The following is a 22,794-nucleotide window of genomic DNA, read 5'->3' on the forward strand; positions in this document are numbered from 1 at the left end:
CCAGGTTTCGGCTGCCAAGACCTGTGTTATCCATTTCTGCCAGCGATGCACTGTTCACTCCAAGCCACAGCTTTATCTTAATGGCGAACATCTTGCTGCGGTGGAGACGCATTGGTTTTTGGGATTAGTTTTCAATACCCAGTTGACTTGTCTGCCTCATTATCGGCAGCTTGAGCAAATGTGCTGGTGGCGTCTTAACACTCTTCGTTGCTTAAGTCACACCAGCTAGGATGCCGATCGGTCTACCCTTCTACAGCTGTACCAGGCGTTAATTCTGTCCCATATAGATTATGGGGGCCTGGCTTATGGTTTGGCATCCCCTTCCACATTGTGGTTGCTGGACCCCATCCTTAACAGCAGGATCTGACCCGTCACTGGAGCTTTCCGGACAAGCCCTGTCAACGGCATACTTGTGGAGGCAGGTGTCCCTCCATTGCGGTTCCGGCGCCAACGATTACTGGTCACTTGTGCTACACACGTTTGTAGCTTGCCTGGGCATCCCAATTATCGTCTCCTGGTTCCCTCAGTCGATCGTCCATCTTCCGGATCGGCGGACCCGGTCAGGGTGTATGATAGCGGTTCGCCTCAGAGCTCTTCCCTCTGGGCTCCAAGATTTCCGTCTTCCACCTCTTTTCTGGGTCCCTCTGCGCATACCCCCGTGGTGTGTGCCCCTCCCGTGCCTTCGGCTCGATTTGGCACAGGGCCTGAAGGACTCATGAGGGACTGAGGTTCTCCGCCGCCGCTTCCTTTCAATCCTTGCCGCGTTTCAAGGCTCTGACGTTGTCTATACCGACGGTTCGATGTTCGCTGGTCGTGTTGGTTATGCTCTTACTGTAGGGGATCATTGTAAACAACACTCACTGTCGGCTGGCTGCAATGTTTTCACTGCCAAGCTCGTCGCCATCTGTTGCGCCCTAGAGTATATCCGCTACTGCTCAGGTGAGTCCTTCGTGATCTGTAGCGACTCCCTGAGCAGTTTACGAGCTATCGACCAGTGTTTCCCTCGCTCTCGTCTGGTGATGGCTATCCAGGAGTTCCTCCATATTCCTTGCGGCCACTCTGTGGCCTTATTGTGGACCCCAGGTCACGTCGGCATCCCGGGCAATGAACGTGTTGACACGCTGGCCAAACAGGCTATCGGTGCACTAGCCTTGGAGATTGGCCTTTTGGAGAGTGACCTCCGGTCAGTTTTGCGGCAGAAGGTAGTTCGCACCTGGGGTGAACAATGGCGCACCCTTCCTTCAGCCAACAAACTTCGGGCCATCAAAGAGGCTACAAACGCGTGGCGCTCCTCCTTGCAGGTCTCTCGCAAGGAGTCTGTTGTTCCCTGCCGGCTGCGCATTGGCGACACCCGGATGACGCACAGCTAGGTATTGCGCCGTGAGGACCCACCTCTATGTCGCTGCGGGTCAGTATGACGGTAGTCGACATTTTGTTGGCCTGTCCCATTTTAACTGCGCTCAGGCAGACGTTTGTGTTGCCTGATCCGCTCCCTGTACTTTTAACAGATGACGCTGCCATGACAGGTTTAGTTCTGCGTTTTACTCGTGCATTGGGTTTTTATCACTTGATCTAAGTGTTTGTCTTTTCTTTGTGTTGAGTCTGGCCTTTGGCCTACGATTTTAGACTGGGTTTTTTTAGTGCATTTCTTGGTGGTTGGCTTTTCCACCTTTTGTCTTTATGGTCGGCCAACCACTGTCACTCTCTGTGTGATTTAATTCCTTTTGTCTGGTTTCTGTCTGAGTCTTTCTTGCACTGTGTCGTCTCTTGTGAACTCCATGTTTGTTTTTATTCTTTGTCCCTTCAATACCCAACCGACCAACCAACCAAACCGAACTTTTGATATAGCGCGCCAACCAGCAGAGAGAGAGAGCGCTGCGGCTGCTAAGTGCACCTAGTGGCAGGTTTAGACAACGAACTCCCATCTGCCTTGTGTCGTCAGACAATTAGCAAGCGAACCACAGCCGCTGAAGTAAGCACATGTGCAGCCTACATGAGCCGGTCAAAAATGAAGGTAATGTTGGTTGTGTTTTTTGACTACAAAGGTCTTATCCATAATGAATTTGCGCCACGTGGTCAGATGGTAAACAGGGAAGTCTACCAAGAATTGTAGTGTGCATGAGGGATGCTGTGCGCAGGAGGCGGCCCTAATTGTGGGAAAACCAGAGTCAGATGTGACAATGCACCAGCTCTCGCGTCACTTCTTCTGCAGATATATCTAGCAAAACATCACATTCCCGTTGTGACGTCGTTTCCAAACCATAGAGGAGATACACGACAATGCGAAGAGAAACCTTTGCGCCACCCCACAAAATGTGTTTCAGACATTATTTTCAATTTTGCTGATTCAAATGAAGTATCCAATAGGGTGGGAAACAGAATTTGTTCTGCGTTCCAAAACTGGAAGAAACGATGGGAACGATGTATTGCCAGTGGAGGGGACTTATTTGAAGGAGACAGTGCTTAAACGCAAGAAAGCTGATACAGCAAAAGTTCGGTTCCTTTTTTAACACACCTCGTATGCTTACTAATTTTCAATATTTCAAGGAACTTCGTCTTCCTCTATTTCTGGATTTACGTATGAGGTCATATTGCACCTTCTAATTATGGCCTTCTTTAAGCAGTTGGTCAGGAACAGTAATCCCCTTTCTAAGTCCCCATTTTATGGTGTTGCTTCAACCAAGTGGATATTGCCCTGTCAGACAGAATAGAGAATTTGCCACAACCATAAATGATTTCATATGTTTCAGTCTTCTCCAAAGCCGGTGTGCCGTGTTTATCATTGGGAAAAATGTATCCTGTACTGTTGTGTACATAAAATGATATTTTACAGTTCCTTAATTTGAGCTTTCTGACCACATTCACGGAGACTTTTCCTAAATATGGAACCATGTACTATTTACCAACGTTTTGAGACGGTGATTTGAGCACAGGTTAAAAAAGGGAGGAGACCTGTTGTTCTTTTTGTTTCCAGTCCTTGCAGCAGATATAGGCAGAGTGTTACCACAAACTGAAGAGCGCAGATTACTGAAGCTGAGTCAATATCTCACGTTACCAAGCATTATTTAGTACCGACACCATACCACAGACGACAGAGATTTGTATAGCGTGGAGCCAGATTCAACTGTAATACCTTTGGAAAGGAATAACATGATAGTAGGACGAAAGAGACAATGAAAAACAAATAACTTAAAATTATAAATTTATTTGAAATAAAATTCTACAGTTCTTCTACAAATCAGTTTGTGAAAGCTTATATTTAATTTTAATAGTCCTTTGTATCAGAAACCCATTTCAAGAATCTAAAAAACTCAGCCTTTTTATTTTTCAACCTATGTACCATACATCTTGTATTTCTAAGACTTTGGTTAACAGTGGAAATCATTGAATCATACTTCATATTTTTTGTGCTGTAAATGAAATCGAGTTACACTCTTCAGAATGCTTGAATCTGTAATACACTATCTGCAAGCAGAATTTTGTAATATTTTACTGGGATCGAACATATGCATGAAGAAATTTCCCTCAGTCCTGAAGTTCATTAAAATATTTTATAAACTGTAGTCCTAAAACAAATATAACAGTAATTTATAAAGCAACTAGCCATTTAGTTACATCACATAGTGCCATTTTTCTCCATTGCTATATTCAGTAAATAAAAAAAATCATATGTGTTACACTCTTACATATTTGTAGACTATTAGTATCACTGTTTTGAAGATTCTTACTTAAAGAAACTGTTAATTATTTTTTTCTTATCACACTGGATATACATTCCTAGAAATTATTTCAAAAATATATTACCGAAATTATCTCAAAAATAAAATAAAAATGTTGATAACTTTTTTCTTGTCTCATAGGCTACAGATACTTAGAAACTCTTGTATCATGTTTTAAATGCGTGTTACGGTTTTCTTTACTTTCTCTCATCAACGTTCACTATGAGATAAAGTGTTGATAGTGTAATTTTAGAGATCTTCGTTTCTATGTTACTGTATATTAGTGATTCTACAACAAACATCTGCAATCGTAAAATATAACACTTTGTATTTTATAGAAAAACAAATATGGGTAAATATCTTCATATCAGAGCAAATCACAGGTGGTTCTGGAACAATTGCACATTTGCTACGATGAGTATAACTACACAGCTAACAGCTTTTTTTTGTTTTTTTTTAGCATCATTGCCATTATACAAAGTCTTAGTGTTGCAGTTTAACATTTTGACCATATTCCTGAATTTGTAGTATTTACCCTCAAATAGAAAAAAATCGTTCAAGAAAAATCGACAAACTATGCACTAAATTCTATTGATAAGAGTTACATGTCTATGCAGAAAATTTCTCTCCTTTTCAGTGGATCAGCCAGGAGAAGGAAATTTTATATTTGTTGACATAGAACAGAAATTATAACAATAAAGCTATAGTAACTGGCATACATATAATCAGTCAATGTGAACACAAAGAGATCAGTGGAAAATGAAGTAGTTTGATGAGGCCACAGAAATACAGTATCTGAAGTAGATTACTGAGAACTCTGTTTATAATGTCTATATGTAGCAGAGTGGGATAAAACTGGAGTATGAGAGAAAACTGAAGTTCCTCAGGAAGGATTTCTGGCTCCTCCTTATGTCAGCAATCACCAATCTCTTTTATATTCACTGAGTGTTTGTTGTAATACACATCATTTAGTTTGGAAATTATTTTAAGATTTTAATCTTTTTCTGTTTAGCTTTAACATACCTTGTCTTTCTGATACCGCAGAAGTCTGCAGTTCTGTTTAGACAGCTCACTGATTACTTGCTTCATAATAAATGCAGTCAGTATTTGCAGTTATTGATGGAATTATTTAATGTCTGCTATCCATTGTACTTCAAATCATTCTTTGTCTTTGATGTGAACAATTGTAAGCTTCAATAAATATAAATGTTTCCACTAGTTCTTAGGAAACAGCTGGATTTAAAATGAAAAAAATATCATATTTAATCAATACCGCATTTCATAGCTTATGACATGATGGAATGGAAATAGATTAGATGTATTTAAAGTGACAAATGTGGTTCAAATTTTTAGTGCCTGTAACAGTAATATCGTCAACAGTCATACAGTTTTGTGCTTAATGGCGCATACCACAGCTCATTCCGTGTGTCCACAGCAAAGGCTATCTTTTATAAATAATCATGGCAGGCCTTGTTCTTTAAAATATTGTTTAGCAATGCACAGTGCTATTATAAAGTGTTATGAAACCTCTAGTGTTAAAACTGGAAAGAAACACACCATTGTCCCATATTACAGATTAAGAAATGTTGTTGGAAATGTGTTAAATTACCACCGACGGAGATTCAGAATAGTTAATTATACCTTATTGAAGTGTGCTCTGTGAGTCTAGCTAGGGACAACTAAACACTGCATATGGGATGCCAAACTGTAAACAAATTTGTGGTGCGAAATATCTTCCTTTCGATATGTTACCTGGTACATTATTTTATCCTGTAGGGTTGGTTCGTCACAAAATTCTATATTTATCTAGATGCTTAGCGTCTACTTTCTTACACGTTGAATTATGACTAATACTTAGTTTAACAGATGCTGCTGGTATGTTTGTTGTCGTAGGTGACTCGCCAGAGACAAATATGGTGCTGCTAATGCATTATATTCCTGCCTGGAAGAATCGCAGGTGAGGACATGTGCGTAGCTGGAGTGACTCTTCTTCTCCAGTTGGCTGGAACATTTTCTAGGTCCGCTGGCGAATCGCTTGCTGTGGTGTTACTGGACAGCATTCAGACACAAGACACCTTGTCCTTATCATCTCCGATGGACAGATTATCTGGGAATTTCGGTGTCTCCCGTTCTGTACGTATAGCGGCTGGAGGCTCCCGCATCGAGTAACGATCTTGTTCCAGTCGGTCCTTCTGTGACTTGTCCTTTAGACCTGCATGACTCTCCTGACCTGACGAAGACGTCTCGATCTTCTCGATCTTCTCTATGCACTTCCTCACAGTAAGTCCCTGTAAAAATTGTGTGTATATTTTTATCTATTTACTAACTGACTGACAAAGGTAGCCCTCTTATACATACAGCATGACAAAAAAAGTGAAGCAGCCAGAAGTGGAGAAGGAGACGAAATGGAACCCCACAGTTTGAGAGGTAATTTCAGTATCGAGTCAAATTTACAAAGAACTTGGAAGTGTGATCCTAAATATCAGTGTGATGTGACACACTTTCTGGCGTGGATGCACCCACTGTTGCAGATGGGAAGGGTGTCATAAAGCTGTTTTATACTCTCCTGAGGCAAGGTAGGTCACAACTATTGAACCTGTCCTTGATATTGTGGATAATGGCACTGGGACAGGACAAAGTTTATGATGGTTCAGATGGCTCTGAGCACTATGGGACTGAACATCCGAAGTCATCAGTCCCCTAGACTTAGAACTACCTAAACCGAACTAACCTAAGGACAGCACACACATTTATGCCCGAGGCAGGATTCGAACCTGCGACCGTAGCAGCAGCGCGGTTCCGGACTGAAGCGCCTAGAACCGCTCGGCTACAAACGCCGGCACAAAGTTTATGTCCGAGCTGGTCCCACACATGTCGTATCTCGGACAGTGATAGAGACAGTTTTACGTGTGAATGAGCATTGTCATGTTGAAAGCTGGCACCACGATACTGTCGCAAGAGAGGCAATGCCTGAAGACGCAGGATCTCTGTGATGTACCGTTGTACCATCAGAATTCAAATGATGCCCGATAGTACCTTACACTATGACACGAGAAGTAACCACCGCAGTGTCTCCCCAAAACACTAGGAGAATGATACCTCTACACATGTCACCGCCAAACTGTCTAACCACAGTCATCCAGGCTAATGCAGAATGGTGGTTCATCACTCAACACTTTTCCCCTGGGTTCGATTCCCAGCCGGGTTGGGGATTTTCTCTGCCCAGGGACTGGGTGTTGTCCTCCTCATTCCATCATCATTCGTGGACGTGGCGAGTTTGGACTGTGTGAAGATTGTGACTTTGTATGAGTGCTGATAACCGCGCAGTCGAGGTCTCCACAAACCAAACATCATCATCATCATCATTATCATCATCATCATTATCATCATCATCAACAACTACACTTTGCGATGCCAGTCACCACCACTCCACGCTACCCAATCATGGCAACACTCTGAATGGACCCAATTTTTGTTGTGGTGATAACAGCAGTTTGTGCACAGCACCGTAAGTTCCAATTCCGGCTACTGCTAATCTCTGATGAATGGTGTGGGGTAACATGGAATATGGCATGGGGTCCATTTCTTGTTCTCAGATGGTGAGCGCAAATGTGAAAGGTTTACAGCATCTATGGTACACACCCTTCTGATCGTTATGCCTGTCCTCAGGTTCCTATGCAGTGCAACACTGTGCCATTGCCACACATGAATGCCAAACGACTAGACCAGCTGGCCAGTTCCATCTGACAACGCAGTCTCACACATTTATGGTGCATCTCCATGTCCTTCCAAGTGATCGTTCAGCACCTGACGCTGTTAGCGTCCCTTATATACCGGGGCTGGTAGAAACACTAAAGACAATCAACAATAATGTGCTGTTGAGGCCATTCTATCTATTATAGAGAATTGTAACGCTGATCATTTACATACCAGCCGATGGTGTACATTAATATCAGGCCATGTCTTCAAGGTGGTTCACTTTCTTGTCAGGCAGTGTACAATATACATTTTCGTCTGTTTTCATGTCACTCATGTCAAAATTCCCACTCCACCCCTAAGAGAGATAGAGGTGTCTTACATCAATACATTGATTTTCTGATAGTAAGGCATATACACTGATGGAAATGTGGAAATGTTACACCATAAATCTTGGCCGAATGTTACTAAAATGACCATTTCCATTGGCTATAGGATTTGTTCATCAATATGTTATCCTTCTCCAAGCTTACAGACAGTACAGAAAAAAATCCATTCGTACATATGAATGGTGTGAGTGTGAGCTGTCTATTGGGTTTTGGTGTGCCTAACATCACTGGAACCTTTCAGGTGGAGGTCTCAACATAGTACCCACAGAGAAAGAGCCCGTGCAGCTTGTTGTCATCTTTTGGACTTTGAGAAGTGTCACATAAATGGAGCATCATGCTGACAGATCACATACACATTTGGTTGTAGTGCAATTACTGCAGCACAAGTGGTGACGAGGTGAGGCCAGAAGAGTTGTGACTGCTCTTTCCAGAAAGACAACACAACAGTAAGATCGTATGAATAAACCACTGGCTTTGAGGAATAGGCGGACGACGATAGTTGATATTCGGAGAGTTGGGGGTGGGGGTGGGAGTGGGGGCTACACAGGCAGAGTGTGGCAGTCAGACCAACACCAACGTGTCTGTAGATGACCTGAAACCCCATACCTCTCCAGTTCCCAGAATCATGGTATGGGAAGGTATTGGATATAACAATAAGAATGGTTTGATAATTGTGGAGCAAGGTCGAAGTTGTTAACCTGTAGTGATTCCCTTCATAAACAGGACCCCAAATGATATTTTTCAGTAGGATAATCCCACACTGCAGGTCACACCACTTTGAGGTCTTGCCCAGCGACCCGATTTTTAATTCATAGATCATGTCAGACATGTGGTGGTAAGACGTATACTTTGACACCAGCCTCTAACTAGCAGTCTTGATGGTCGGACAAGGCATGTGTTCCAGGCATGGCAAGAAATTCTTCAAGATATTTGGAGGCCGTTTGTTTCCATGATACAAGAAGAATACAAGAGTTATTGATGATTGCAATGTGTGTGTGTTTATACTGTGGTGTCACCGCCAGACACCACATTTGCTACGTGGCAGCCTTTAAATCGCCCGCGGTCCATTAGTATACGCCGGACCCGCGTGTCGCCACTATCAGTGATTGCAGATCGAGCGCCGCCACACGGCAGGTCTAGAGAGACTTCCTAGCACTTGCCGCAGTTGCACAGCCGACTTTGCTAGCGATGGTTCACTGCTTACAAACGCTCTCATTTGCCGAGACGACAGTTTAGCATAGCCTTCAGCTACGTCATTTGCTACGACCTAGCAAGGCGCCGTATTCAGTTACTATGTCTTCTGAACGGATAGTATTGCGACTGATGTACCGTCAAGAGCGACGTTCATCATTAATGGATTAAAGTTAAGTATCAAACTATTTCCGTCGGCTTTCTGAATTCTAATTCCTTGTCATGTTCCAGAGCTCACGTCAGTATAGTCCTTCCTTCCTCACGCCAGCCTGCGTGAGCTAAAACGCGTGCATTTCGGCCTCCATTCGTAGCACTGTGTTGGCTCTTCTGCCAACACAACATATACAGTGTTTCCTTCACAGTGCAATGTCCTTCAGACATGCATGCACGCTTCGGTGACATATGGAACTTTGGATCAGTCCTGGAGTCACGCCAGGGTAACCGCTCTCAGTGGGAAAATTCGGGTTCGAGTCGCGATCCGGCATAAATTTTCATGTATCACAAACAGCTGACGTCAATCCGGATTCGCAAAACGCGAACCCATTTCGGAGTACAAAAGCGTATTCGTGACTGTGGAATTCTGAACTCCTAATGCAGATGAGCCCCGAATGGGGTTTCACCATTGCTCCTTTATGTGACGAATACGTCCACAATTTTTGTGCCGTGTTGAGAGGCATGCTTTTATTCTCTGCGGCCAGAGAGTCATTTTTGGGGGATTGTTGCGTGAGGGAGAGGAACACGAGCACGTGATTGGCCCGAGCGCTTTCGTGACCTAAGTGGACGTAGTAACGGGGCGGTGTGGTCAGCTGCTGGGTTGCCGACGATGAAACAGTGCAAAGCACTGAAAGCCTCTACGAGCTTGGCGACGGGAAGTCACAAACGGTCAGCGTGGGGCGTGGCGCACTGTGGACTCAGCAACCTGGTAGAGCGGTTGCAGTCTTCAGTACCCAGGCGAGAGGGTAGCAGTTGCAGCGGAGGCGGAGGTGGGGCCAAGCAGCGTCTGCGTGCTGTAGCAGCTGACGGTTGCACCCGAGTGGTTGAATGATTCAGAACTGTGTGCAGTGCTGACAAGGGAACCTCCCCATCGCACCCCCATCAGATTTAGTTGTAAGTTGGCACAGTGGATAGGCCTTGAAAAACTGAACACAGATCAATCAAGAAAACAGGAAGAAGTTGTGTGGAACTATGAAAACAAACTGAGTAGTCCATGCGCAAGATAGGCAACGTCAAGGATAATGTAAGCATAGGAGCGCCGTGGTCCCGTGGTTAGAGTGAGCAGCTGCGGAACGAGAGGTCCTTCGTTCATGTATTCCCTGGAGTGAAAAGTTTACTTTCCTTATTTTCGCAAAGTTATGATCTGTCCGTTCGTTCATTGACGTCTCTGTTCACTGTAATAAGTTTAGTGTCTGTGCTTTGCGACCGCACCGCAAAACCGTGCGATTAGTACACGAAAGGAAGTGCCTCTCCAATTGGAAGCCCGCATCTCGTGGTCGTGCGGTAGCGTTCTCGCTTCCCACGCCCGGGTTCCCGGGTTCGATTCCCGGCGGGGTCAGGGATTTTCTCTGCCTCGTGATGGCTGGGTGTTGTGAGCTGTCCTTAGGTTAGTTAGGTTTAAGTAGTTCTAAGTTCTAGGGGACTGATGACCATAGATGTTAAGTCCCATAGTGCTCAGAGCCATTTGAACCTTTTTTTTTTTTCCAATTGGAACCGAAAACATTTCATCGCAAAGTCATAGGTCAACCGATTCCTCCATAGGAAAACACGTCTGATATATTCTATACGACACTGGTGACGGCATGTGCGTCACATGACAGGAATGTTGTCGACCCACCCAACTTGTACACTTGGCGAATGGGTAAAAAGATTCTTCTATCTTGCCCGATTTAGGTTTTCTTGTAGATGTGATAATCACTCCCAAAAAAGTGATGAAAACATAAGAGTTTGTGGCATAAACTGCAAATAAAAAATTAAAATTTTCACTCCGGGGAATAATTGAACCAAGGACCTCTCGACCCGCATCTGCTCACGCTACCCACGGGACCACAGCGCTCCTGAGCTCATATTCTCCGCGATGTAGAATATGTTGCGCATGGACTACTCGGTTTGTATATTTTGCTTATTTTTTCATAGTTCCACACAACTTCCTGTTTTCTCGATTGATCTGTGCTCAGTTTTCAAGGCCTATCCACTGTGCCAACTTATAATTAAATCTGAGGGGGATGGGATGGGGAGGTTCCCTTGTGAGTACAATCACCGAGTGTATTGGATAGCAAGCACTGTTCATGCTGCAGTTACACACCGAAGTTTACCAAGAGCTAGGTTTGCCTGTAGGGAGAGCTACTGTTAAAGCTAAGTTTTGGAGGTCAACGACAAGTCGCACTTTGTACCTTTTATTGACCGGTTTCGCTCTTCAAATGAACAAGAGCATCAACAGAATAGACAGTTTAAAGTTGGCTGACAGCTATTCATCACTTGGGTTTGTAGCTCTCGTATTTTTCGTGTTTGCAGTTAAATTTCTTGGATGTGAGGTCCACCAGTTACGCAAAACACCCTTTTTTCAAAGTTCCCTAACATGTTTCAGCACGTCTGTCCCATCATAAGTCGGTTTCTGTTTCATTTAATGTGTAATGTGAACATTTTACTAAATAATTACAAAATTACGCAAATATTTAGTTCAAACAACTATTTGTTTCTGTTAGTTAATACCTGTACATTAGGTCTGCATGATTTTGCAGGACCACTTGCCCATTATTTCGTACAGGTAACTTGTCATCTGCAACCAAACGAAGCTTTTTTTTGTTATGGTTTTACGGCGCAAAACTGCTACGGTAATTAGCGCCCGACCAAACGAAGCTGATGAGAAATTTTGTTGGGAGTTAACCTCTCACTTTACACTTCAAATATTGTGACAAACTAAATTACGTTTAAAACATAAAATGATAGGTTAACTCCTAACCGGCCGCGGTGGTCTCGCGGTTCTAGGCGCGCAGTCCGGAACCGTGAGACTGCTACGGTCGCAGGTTCGAATCCTGCCTCGGGCATGGATGTGTGTGATGTCCTTAGGTTAGTTAGGTTTAAGTAGTTCTAAGTTCTAGGGGACTAATAACCACAGCAGTTGAGTCCCATAGTGCTCAGAGCCATTTGAACCATTTTTGTTAACTCCTAACAAAATTTGTCATCAGCATCGTTTGGTTGCAGATGACAAGCTACCAGTACGAAATAATGCGCAAGTGGTCCTGCAAAACCATGCAAACCGAATGTAAAGGTATTAACTAACAGACACAAATAGTTGTTTGAAGTATATATTTCCGTAATTTTGTAATCATTTCGTAAAATGTTCACATTACAGATTAAATAAAACAGAAACCGACTGATGATGGCACAGAGATGCTGTAATGTGCTTGGGAACTTTGAAAAAACAGTGTTTTGCATAACTGGCGGACCTTACATCCAACAATTTTGGCTGACAGCATTAAAGATTGCCTTTAAAGTTAGTTGACAGCCCCAAAGACTAATCTGGCTGTATTACAGTACCTAAGCTTGCGTTTAAAGTACATTTAAAGTACAGTGGTAATGATGACATTGACACCACCAAAGAATCAGTCTGATCTTTGGCACTGTCAGTGTCAATGTCACCATTACCACTGTACTTTAAATGTACTTTAAACGCAAGCTTAGGTACTGTACCACTGCCAGATTAGTCTTTAGAGCTGTCAACTATATGTTCTGATGATGCTCTTGTTCATTTGAAGAGCGAAACCGGCCAGTTAAAGGTACAAAGTGCGACTTGTGGCTGTTCTCGAAAACTTATCATGTGACAAGTGTCATTGTTGTCTGATAGCATGCTGCACGTGCCAGTGTGTTCTCTGGAAGTGACGGCCATTTTGATTTTGCTACATCGCACGGCGTATGAGTGAACTATTTGCATTATACAGATAAGTGAAAGATATTTTCTTTGTGTTACTTGATGCCTTTTGTCCAAAAAAGTCACTTTGTTATGAACTGCTCTGTGCTAGTGATCAGTTGGGCGATTTTTGTACACGCGTTTATTGAGTTACGGGATGTCTCTCCCAAAAGTCGTCAGGCGCGTTTCCCTTGCTGTTTCGGCAGACATCTGCATTTTCGTTTGTACGTTGTGTAGCTCCAATCAGACCAAACAACTACTGTTGGTCGCGACTTTCATCCGGCGCCCGTTGTCGACGGAAAGCAACGGTTGGTTTCCCTTTACAAACAAAATGATTTTTAAAGTGAAATTTCACATTCTCATTCGGTAGAGCGGTCACAGATCAGTCTAGTGCGATATTTGTTTTATCGAGATGTATAAACGGTGTTGTGATGGCGACCGAAACAGTCGCGGGGTTGTAGTGACGGAAATGCGGCGGGAGCCGCGGAGAGGCCCGCAGACAACAACACAACGGGGTAGGACGGACACGACCAACGGAGGACGTTACGACACAACAAGAACGGACAACCGAGTTACCAAAACCAAACAAGACAACCACGCCTACTCGTAAAGAAAACACGAAAGTCAATACGCTGTCTAATGCGAGGCGATATGTCCTGAGACGGACGCGACGTTAGACTGGCAGGCTGAGCTTTTTTTTTTCCTTTATTGTTATTTTAATACCTGAACAAACAGGTAGGCTGTCAGCGGCATGCTACGCCGCTCTTCAGCCATAGTGGTAACAATAGCAGTACACAGAATGGGGAATTAGAAAAGACAAAGTGACGGGCAAAAAATATTGGTCACAGATACACAAAAAAACACGGAGCCATTCACACTCGACGATAACGACACTGAAAACACGTTGACACGGCGCACATAACACTGATGAAACCGACGGCACAAGTGAACGTAGAAGCGTGACGGCGGACACTAAAAACACAAAACAAAGGCACACACACGAGACACTGATGGCGATGTTCTCCGGTGCGCGAAAGTCCACGTAGCGTGTGCGAGTCCGGGGACCTGCCAAGAAAGGAGGAGGGGGGTGGGAGAGGGAGAGGGGAGAGCAGAGATGCCAATGGCTGAGGAGATGGGAGGAGGAGGGACAGGGGAGGGGAGATCCAGGGGAGGAGTGGGGAGAAGGGGAGGAGGGACAGAGGGTGCCCAAAGGAACAGACACAGGAAGAGGGAGGGAGGATCAAAGTTGGTAGGAGGGGTAGATGGAGGGGAGGAGGACAGCATCAGGGAGGGGGAGCTGGCGGAAGCCACCTTGGGAGAGGGTAAGGAGGGTGGAGAGATGGAGACCGGGTGGGACGTGGGAATACAGGTGCGGCAGCGGGCAGGGGTGGGAGAAGACGGGTAAGACAAGCGGATGATGAGGATCGAGTTTGCGGGAGGTGTACAGGATCCGTATCCTTTCAAGGAAAAGGAGGAGGTGGGGGAACGGAATGAGATCGTACAGGATCCGCAAGGGGGAGACGGATGCGATAGCCGAGGCGGAGAGCATGGCGTTCAAGGATTTGTAGGGATTTATAAAAGGTAGGGGGGCGGAGATCCAGGCCAGATGGGTGTAACAAAGGATAGGGCGGATGAGGGATTTATAGGTGTGGAGGATGGTGGAGGGGTCCAGACCCCACGTACAGCCGGAAAGGAGCTTGAGGAAACGGAGTCGGGAGCGTGCCTTGGCTTGGATTGTCCGGAGATGGGGAGTCCAGGAGAGGCGATGGTCGAGGGTGACGCCAAGGTACTTAAGGGTGGGAGTGAGGGCGTTAGGACGGCCATAGATGGTGAGATAGAAATCAAGGAGGCGGAAGGAAGGGGTGGTTTTGCCTACAATGATCGCCTGAGTTTTGGAGGGATTGACCTTGAGCAACCAGTGGTTGTACCAAGCGCTGAACCGGTCAAGAGGGGATTGGAGAAGGTGTTGGGAGCGCTGCAGGGTGGGGGCAAGGGCAAGGAAGGCGGTGTCATCGGCAAACTGGAGGAGGTGGACGGGGGTTGACGGCGGCGGCATGTTCGCCGTGTACAAAAGGTACAGAAGGGGGGAGAGGACGGAGCCCTGGGGCACACCGGCGGAGGGGAAAAAGGTGTAGGAATCCGTGTTATGGATGGTGACGTAGGAAGGACGGTGGGAGAGAAAGGAACCGATCAGACGGACGTAGTTAATCGGAAGGACGAAGGTTTGGAGCTTGAAGAGGAGACCGGAATGCCATACATGGTCATAAGCACGTTCGAGGTCCAGAGAGAGGAAGATTGCGGAGCGACGGGAATTAAGCTGTTCGGAAAGGAGATGAGTGAGGTGAAGGAGAAGGTCGTCGGAAGAGAAGGACGGCCGAAAGCCGCACTGGGTAACGGGAAGGCAGGGTGAGCGACAGGCAGGCGCTTAAGTACGCTATCGGGGACGCCGCTATTGGCCGCTGGAACCACGTGTTCCACTGTGGCGCCCTCACGCTAAAAGCGGTCCCGGAGGCACGCGCCACCACAGCTTACGGCGTGATGGTGCAGAGACCTCTAGGGGTCTTCGACGTCCGTGACGTCTGGTGGGCATTCAAATTCCGCGGCGCGCGGTACCAGAAACGGGGACTGTAAGACACGAGGAATAAACAGTATTGCAGCAGCGACTGAGTAGCGCTGCATGCTAGCCACTGCTCTCAACTGTTGAAATACTGGTCATTCTTCGTGTTGTACTGTCTGTGATAACAAATACCAATCTAAAAAAAAAGCGCTAGACTAATCTGGGACCGCTATATCGAATGGGCACGTAAAATTCCTCTTTAAAAACCATTTTGTTTGTAACTGCCAACAAACCAACGCTTTCCGTCGACACCGGGCGTCACATAAGATACGTGCTTAGCACTATTTGTTTGTGCTGATTGCAGCTACACGTTTCAAAAACGAAATTGCAAAAGTCTACTGGAACGTTAGGGAAAATGCGTCTGACAGCTCATAGGAGAGACCTGCTGAATATATGTGTAGATATTTTTGTAGGGCGTTTCAGGTAGCTTGTCATCGTAGTTAGTTGGTGATGTCAATAGTAGAAGATGAATACCCAGTTACTTGCCGTCTAGATGATTTTAAAGTTTGGAAGGTAGGAGACGAGGTACTGGCAGAAGTAAAGCTGTGAGTACCAGGCCTGAGTCGTGCTTCGGTAGCTCAGACGGTAGAGCACTTGCCCGCGAAAGGCAAAGGTCCCGAGTTCGAGTCTCGGTCGGGCACACAGTTTTAATCTGCCAGGAAGTTTCATATCAGCGCCACTCCGCTGCAGAGTGAAAATCTCATTCTGGAAACATCCCCCAGGCTGTGGCTAAGCCATGTCTCCGCAATATCCTTTCTTTCAGGAGTGCTAGTTCTGCCAGGTTCGCAGGAGAGCTTCTGTAAAGTTTGGAAGGTAGGAGACGAGGTACTGGCAGAAGTAAAGCTGTGAGTACCGGGCGTGAATCGTGCTTCGGTAGCTCAGACGGTAGAGCACTTGCCCGCGAAAGGCAAAGGTCCCGAGTTCGAGTCTCGGTCGGGCACACAGTTTTAATCTGCCAGAAAGTTTCATATCAGCGCACACTCCGCTGCAGAGTGAAAATCTCATTCAAGTCAGAGATTTGTTGCAGCATCTCATCGTGAATTGCAGAACTTATGTTTATTGTATTTCCTGTATGTGGTCGAGAGATATACACTGTAATTCTTACTATTGTTGCCCGATTCTGTGTGCTGGGGAAAATTTTTCATTTTAATTCTGTTTATTACACTGAAGGTATTTCATTTGTATCCTCTTGCTTGCTATATGGGGTTGCAGATGAAGTTTTATTTACTGTTACTGAATTTTTGTTCAGTTATCAAGAGGAATTTTATGCTGAGTAAATTAATTGTTGAATTGGGTCGGACATCCACACAACCCCCAGCCTGAACCACATGACATGCAAAAGCTACGCTATAATTCGATAAAAATCAGTCTGCTACTTCATGGTGTAACACGTTCCGTTTCTGGCAGTTTATGTACCGAGCTTGGTTCTCTGGGCATTCCGGAGTTATGCTGAAGATAGACACATGAATAATTTCTAAGCATTAAGATTTATTTTTAACCCATTGGACCTTCCTTTGGATGACATGTAATCACGGAATACATCAGCACGTATCAGATGGTTATAATTAAACTGCAGCTACTGACGGGGGTCCAGTGTTGGCTGTAATTATCGCACGACAGCGAAACTTTGTACATTTGCTAACGTGTTATGCGGAACTGATTTACGCTGGCAGTAAGATTGGTTCCAGTTGTAGCCACTAGGTGCAAATCTGGCACTGTACACTGTTTGTATCACGGTGTGGCGTCCACGCTGTCATTTCAACTGCCGTGAGCAACTGTTGATCACATCGTTCAACAGATGCAGCACCTCGTCGACGTCTCCGGTGCCCATTCTGAACAAATAGTCTAAGCAGCGGTTAATAATAAAATCGACATGTTGCCTTTCTGCCTTGTTTGGCATTTTCTGTCCACGTTCTGTGCCTAATCCATTACATATGGAAACATTTCTATACGTCTTTCTTTAACTCACAGCGCTAGATTTGCACCTGGTGGCCAAAATTGGAACTAATTTTTTTACCAGCGTAAATCGAATCCGCACAACACATTAGCACGTCTACCAAGTTTCGCTGCCATATGACAATTACAGCCCACACTGGATCTCTGTGGGTAGCTGTAGTTTCATTATAACCACCTGGTATCTATCTTACTAAAAGATAAATTGAAATAAATGGTTGGAATTCTGTCGTAAGTTTCATTAGGAGGAATGATATATTCATTGGTTGTGATTAGTGTCAGACATTGTGTCCAATCTGAAACCATCCGTCTTAATAAGTAATTGACATACAGTGAAGTGGATACGAAACTTCCGAGACTCGAACTCGGGACCTTCGCCTTTCGCGGGCAAGTGCTCTACCAACTGAGCTACCCAAGCACGACTCACGCCCCGTCCTTACAGCTTTACTTCTGCCAGTATCTCGTCTCCTACCTTCCAAACTTTACAGAAGCTCTTCTGCGAACCCTGCAGAACTAGCACTCCTGAAAGAAAGGATATTGCGGAGACATGGCTTAGCCACAGCCTGGGTGATGTTTCCAGAATGAGTGTTTCACTCTGCAGCGGAGTGTGCGCTGATATGAAACTTCCTGGCAGATTAAAACTGTGTGCTGGACCGAGACTCGAACTCGGGACCTTTGCCTTTCGCGGGCAAGTGCTCTGAAGTGGATGTTTGTAACAGCCACAGCAGACACCCAAATGACAATGCAGATAGTGCAACATACAATAGGCAAGTCAGAGTCATGCGTATTTCATTTGTTTTGTGTGTTTCAAACATGCATACTTGACTGTATTTCCACTACTTACAAAGATAGATGGTTTGGGAACGGGCACAATGTCCGAACCGCCAATAAATGAAGGCTATTTCTTAATGCATGGAATTCCAACCATTTATTTGAATAAAGGAAAAGTTGCGGTTCTACTTCACCTTCAGCATGCTCGAGATCCGTGAAAGATTATAGTTAGAATAATAAACTAGTGAACTGTAGAGATGGAAAATTAACATCACTAATAATAATAGTAAATAGTAATAATACAGACATCTGCAAGTATTTAGGCGTCCTTTAACAAAGACAGCTGATATGCAATATACATCACATGCTTCCTGGGAGATCAGCACTGTGTTCTGGATTTGAACTCGAGTCGGGGACTTTTGGGTTTCGTGGGCTAGTGCTCTGCCGACTAAGCTATCCAAGCATGACATACGACCCGCCCTCACACGAGAAAAGGTGCAGGTGAAAGTAAATTTGTGAGGTCACGTCACGAACCGTGCTCCCACAGATCAGCCGGGAGAGCATTTGCCCACGAAATGCAGACATCCCAGTTTTCGGTCCTCGACCGGCATGCAGTTTTGATCTCTCGGAAAGTTTCAAATCAGCGCACTCTCCGTTACAAAATTAACATTCATTCTGGAATGCATCACGAAATCATGACCACAAGAACTTCCTTTTTTGTAAACTATTTGGAAAAATCTATCTTGTAGCCACTTATCTAAGAAAATAGATTAAGGAAAGGCAAACCTTCATTTCTAGCATTTGTGGACTAAGAGAAAGCTTTTGACAATGTTGACTGGAATACTCTCTTTCAAATTCTAAAGCTGGCAGGGGTAAAATACAGGGAGCGAAAGGCTATTTACAATTTGTACAGAAACCAGATGGCAGTTATAAGAGTCGAGGGGCATGAAAGGGAAGCAGTGGTTGGGAAAGGAGTGAGACGGGGTTGTAGCCTGTCCCCGATGTTATTCAATCTGTATATTGAGCAAGCAGTAACGGAAACAAAAGAAAAATTCGGAGTAGGTATTAAAGTCCATGGAGAAGAAATAAAAACGTTGAGGTTCGCCGATGACATTGTAATTCTGTCAGAGACAGCAAGGGACTTGGAAGAGCAGTTGAACGGAATGGACAGTGTCTTGAAAGGAGGATATAAAGATGAACATCAACAAAAGCAAAACGAGGATAATGGAATGTAGACGAATTAAGTCGGGTGATGCTGAGGGAATTAGATTAGGAAATGAGACACTTAAAGTAGTAAAGGAGTTTTGCTATTTCGGGAACAAAAAACTGATGATGGTCGAAGTAGAGAGGATATAAAATGTAGACTGGCATGGCAAGGAAACCTTTTCTGAAGAAGAGAAATTTGTTAACATCGAGTATAGATTTAAGTGTGAGGAAGTCCTTTCTGAAAGTAGTTGTATGGAGTGTAGCCATGTATGGAAGTGAAACATGGACGATAAATAATTTGGACAAGAAGAGAATAGATGCTTTGGAAATGTGGTGCTACAGAAGAATGTCGAAGATTAGGTGGGTAGATCACATAACTAATGAGGAGGTATTGAATAGAATTGGGGAGAAGAGGAGTTTGTGGCACAACTTGACAAGAAGAAGAGACCGGTTGGAAGGACATGTTCTGAGGCATCAAGGGATCACATATTTAGCATTGGAGGGCAGCGTGGAGGGTAAAAATCGTAGAGGGAGACCAAGAGATGAATACACGAAGCAGATTCAGAAGGATGTAGGCTGCAGTAGGTTCTGGGAGATGAAGAAGCTTGCACAGGATAGAGTAGCGTGGAGAGCTGCATCAAACCAGTCTCAGGACTGAAGACAACAACAACAACATTTTGTAGCCATCAATACATATGCAGTTCTATTCCTGACGTATATTTCTGGCCTCATTAATAGCATAAGACAGGTCTGAAGGAAATCCAGAGGAAATCATGGGCATTCTTACGAGAGATGTCATTGACAGTCTTACTATGTTTGGGGAGCCGCGTGGTTTGAGGCGCCTTGTCACGGTTCGAGCGGCTACCCCTCTCGGATGTTCGAGTCTTCCCTCGGGCGTGGGTGGGTGTGTTGTCCTTAGCGTAACTTAGATTAAGTAGTGTGCAAGCCTATGGACCGATGACCTCAGCAGTTTGGTCCCATAGGAAGTCACCACAAATTTTCAATTTCGACTGTTAAACGACTGTCCACGCCGCTTCAGAAACCAGGGAGCGGGCTGACAGACACCGAGCAGCTGTATGATGAGCAACTTCTCATCGTGGTGCAGTACTTTGATAGCAGCACTCCGTAGGATGCTTCTGATGTGCATCATTAAATGTCCAAACTGGTGTGCCAAAGAACAGCAGCAGTGGCTGTTTACTGTTCCACGAGTGAAAGACCCTTTCCTGTGTGCTACATATCTGACCCATCTGAGAAAGTTGATGTAGCACTTGTAATGGAAATGCTCAATCGCTCATTTCCTTCATTTAATGAACAACTCAGTAAGTTCCACAAAATCGCGATGCAACCCAGTAAAGCTCAGTTTGCAATTTCACATTTATTGTAGGCTGAATGTCATAAACAAAATGGTTATGTGCACTTAAATAAAGGACATAATTTAAACATGAATACTGAATTTATTTAAAAAATAAATTTGTTGTCTGATATGAATACACTAGAAGTCATTGATGTTGACACTGTTATCTGGAAACCGTCAGCCTATCTTCAGAGGAATTTTTGGGTAAGTACTGAGAATTGCAAGTGTTCTTTCTGTGAACATTTGCTTGAATTATATCATTTGGTATTGTGAAAGAAAACTAGTGTGAATTTATATTGAAAATAATATATATTATAAAATGAGTCCAACACCCTTTTACGCAAAGCATGAATAATACATAGTGCAAGGCACTGTATGATATAATAGATATCATCAAAGAGGATAAGTTAATATAATTACTTACAACATTCACATTCAAATTGAAATTCAAGTTACAACCGTCGAGATCTTTGCTTCAGATCTTTAAGCAGTTGGGTAACAGTGAGTCATGCCAGTTCACTGTCAAGGAAGTGAGATTTTCTAGAAACATCATAATTTTCAATACTAATATTTGGACGAAAAGAGGGTAACGGGTTTAGATACTGTACGAAACTCGTTATTGGCTGTCCGAAACCTACTGGCACAGGAAAGATCTATCATTTGGCTGTAATCAATTTACTGAGACTTCTAAAGGATGCAACTGCCAACAAAGAGAGAATGTACGAATAACGATCACCGTATAGCATTCACTCACCTAAGCAACGACTGAAATCAAGAAATATCTCCCTCCCGGCAACCAAGAACTACAAATATCAAACTCAGCCTGAAACCGAGATGTTGTCAACATCATAAGACCACCTCTGTATGGAAACATCACAAAAAGTAGTCCCAGGACATCTCGAGAATAGGGAATCTGGCAGTCCGTCAGCAGACTGCAGACGAGAAAACAATATCCAAAGCAAATCTTCTAATATGGGGATACCCATAATATTCCAACGTGTGCAATTGTCGTGAGGTCTAGACAACCAACGCAAGTATTCCTGCCCAACCTACGGAAGCCCAGAGAACATCATCTCAGAAACTCATAATGTAACTAATGTTAAAGTAGCTTAACATTTGGCATAACTAATGTATTCTGTTTTGTATACATATTTATTTGTCACTTCTGTTGATCCCTATAAGAGCACCTATGCTACTCACATAATTTGTGCTTTTTTCCCTCTTTTTGTCTGTAATATGATGCCTCCATCACGGATAATTAAAACAAAAGCAATGGACAGAAGCGCGTGGCACTATCATCATTTTACAGCACTTCAGTCAGATTCAGACCTCTTCCCTGCTAAATGACGCTGCAGACAGCTTTATGTTTCTTGTGTGCACTTTTTCGCAAATTCCACTATGCTATGATAAAGTGAAAGGACAGCAAAGGCAATACAATTAAATACATTTGTGAAAAAATGGTTCAAATGGCTCTAAGCACTATGGGGCTTAACATCTGAGGTCATCAGTCCCCTAGACATAGAACTACCTAAACCTAACTAACCTAAGGACGTCACACACATCCATGCCCGAGGCAGGATTCGAACCTGCGACCGTAGAAGCAGTACATTTGTGAACTCAGTTTATTTGGACAAGATGTGATCATTACTCACAAATGCACGATCGTGAAATTTTGGAAGATAAGTTTCAGTTCTAGCATTTGCCTGATAGACAAAGGAAATCTCTCGAAAATATTGGTTGTAACCAAGACTATGGATGTATGAGGGTCATTCCAACAAGTAACGCTTCCCAGTATAGTCCACATACTGAAACACTTTTGTTAAATTAGGTCAACTTGCGTGAACAATATGTGATCATCTGGACAGTAATTTTCAGTTCTAGCATTCACTCGTCAGTCATGAGAGGACTCTCGAAAACACTGGTTGGAGCCACGTGATTGGATCTATGAGGGTCATTCTAAAAATTAATATTTCCCATTTTTTATGTTGACATTG

The 22,794-nt window shown here is 44.1% G+C and overlaps 1 protein-coding gene across 1 annotated transcript in view; it reads right to left on the bottom strand.

The window, feature by feature from the left end:
- Positions 1 to 3,379: 3,379 nt before the first annotated feature.
- The window catches only part of LOC126424716 (uncharacterized), a 79,550-nt gene continuing 60,135 nt past the window's right edge, over positions 3,380 to 22,794 (bottom strand). The window contains exon 5 of the mRNA XM_050087438.1: positions 3,380 to 6,007. Within this exon, the coding sequence (XP_049943395.1) occupies positions 5,780 to 6,007 (228 nt within the window). The 3' untranslated portion in view covers positions 3,380 to 5,779. The remainder of the gene's footprint in view (positions 6,008 to 22,794) is intronic.

The sequence above is a fragment of the Schistocerca serialis genome, chromosome 10, assembly GCF_023864345.2.
Source record: "Schistocerca serialis cubense isolate TAMUIC-IGC-003099 chromosome 10, iqSchSeri2.2, whole genome shotgun sequence".
NCBI classification, from domain to species: Eukaryota; Metazoa; Arthropoda; class Insecta; order Orthoptera; family Acrididae; genus Schistocerca; species Schistocerca serialis.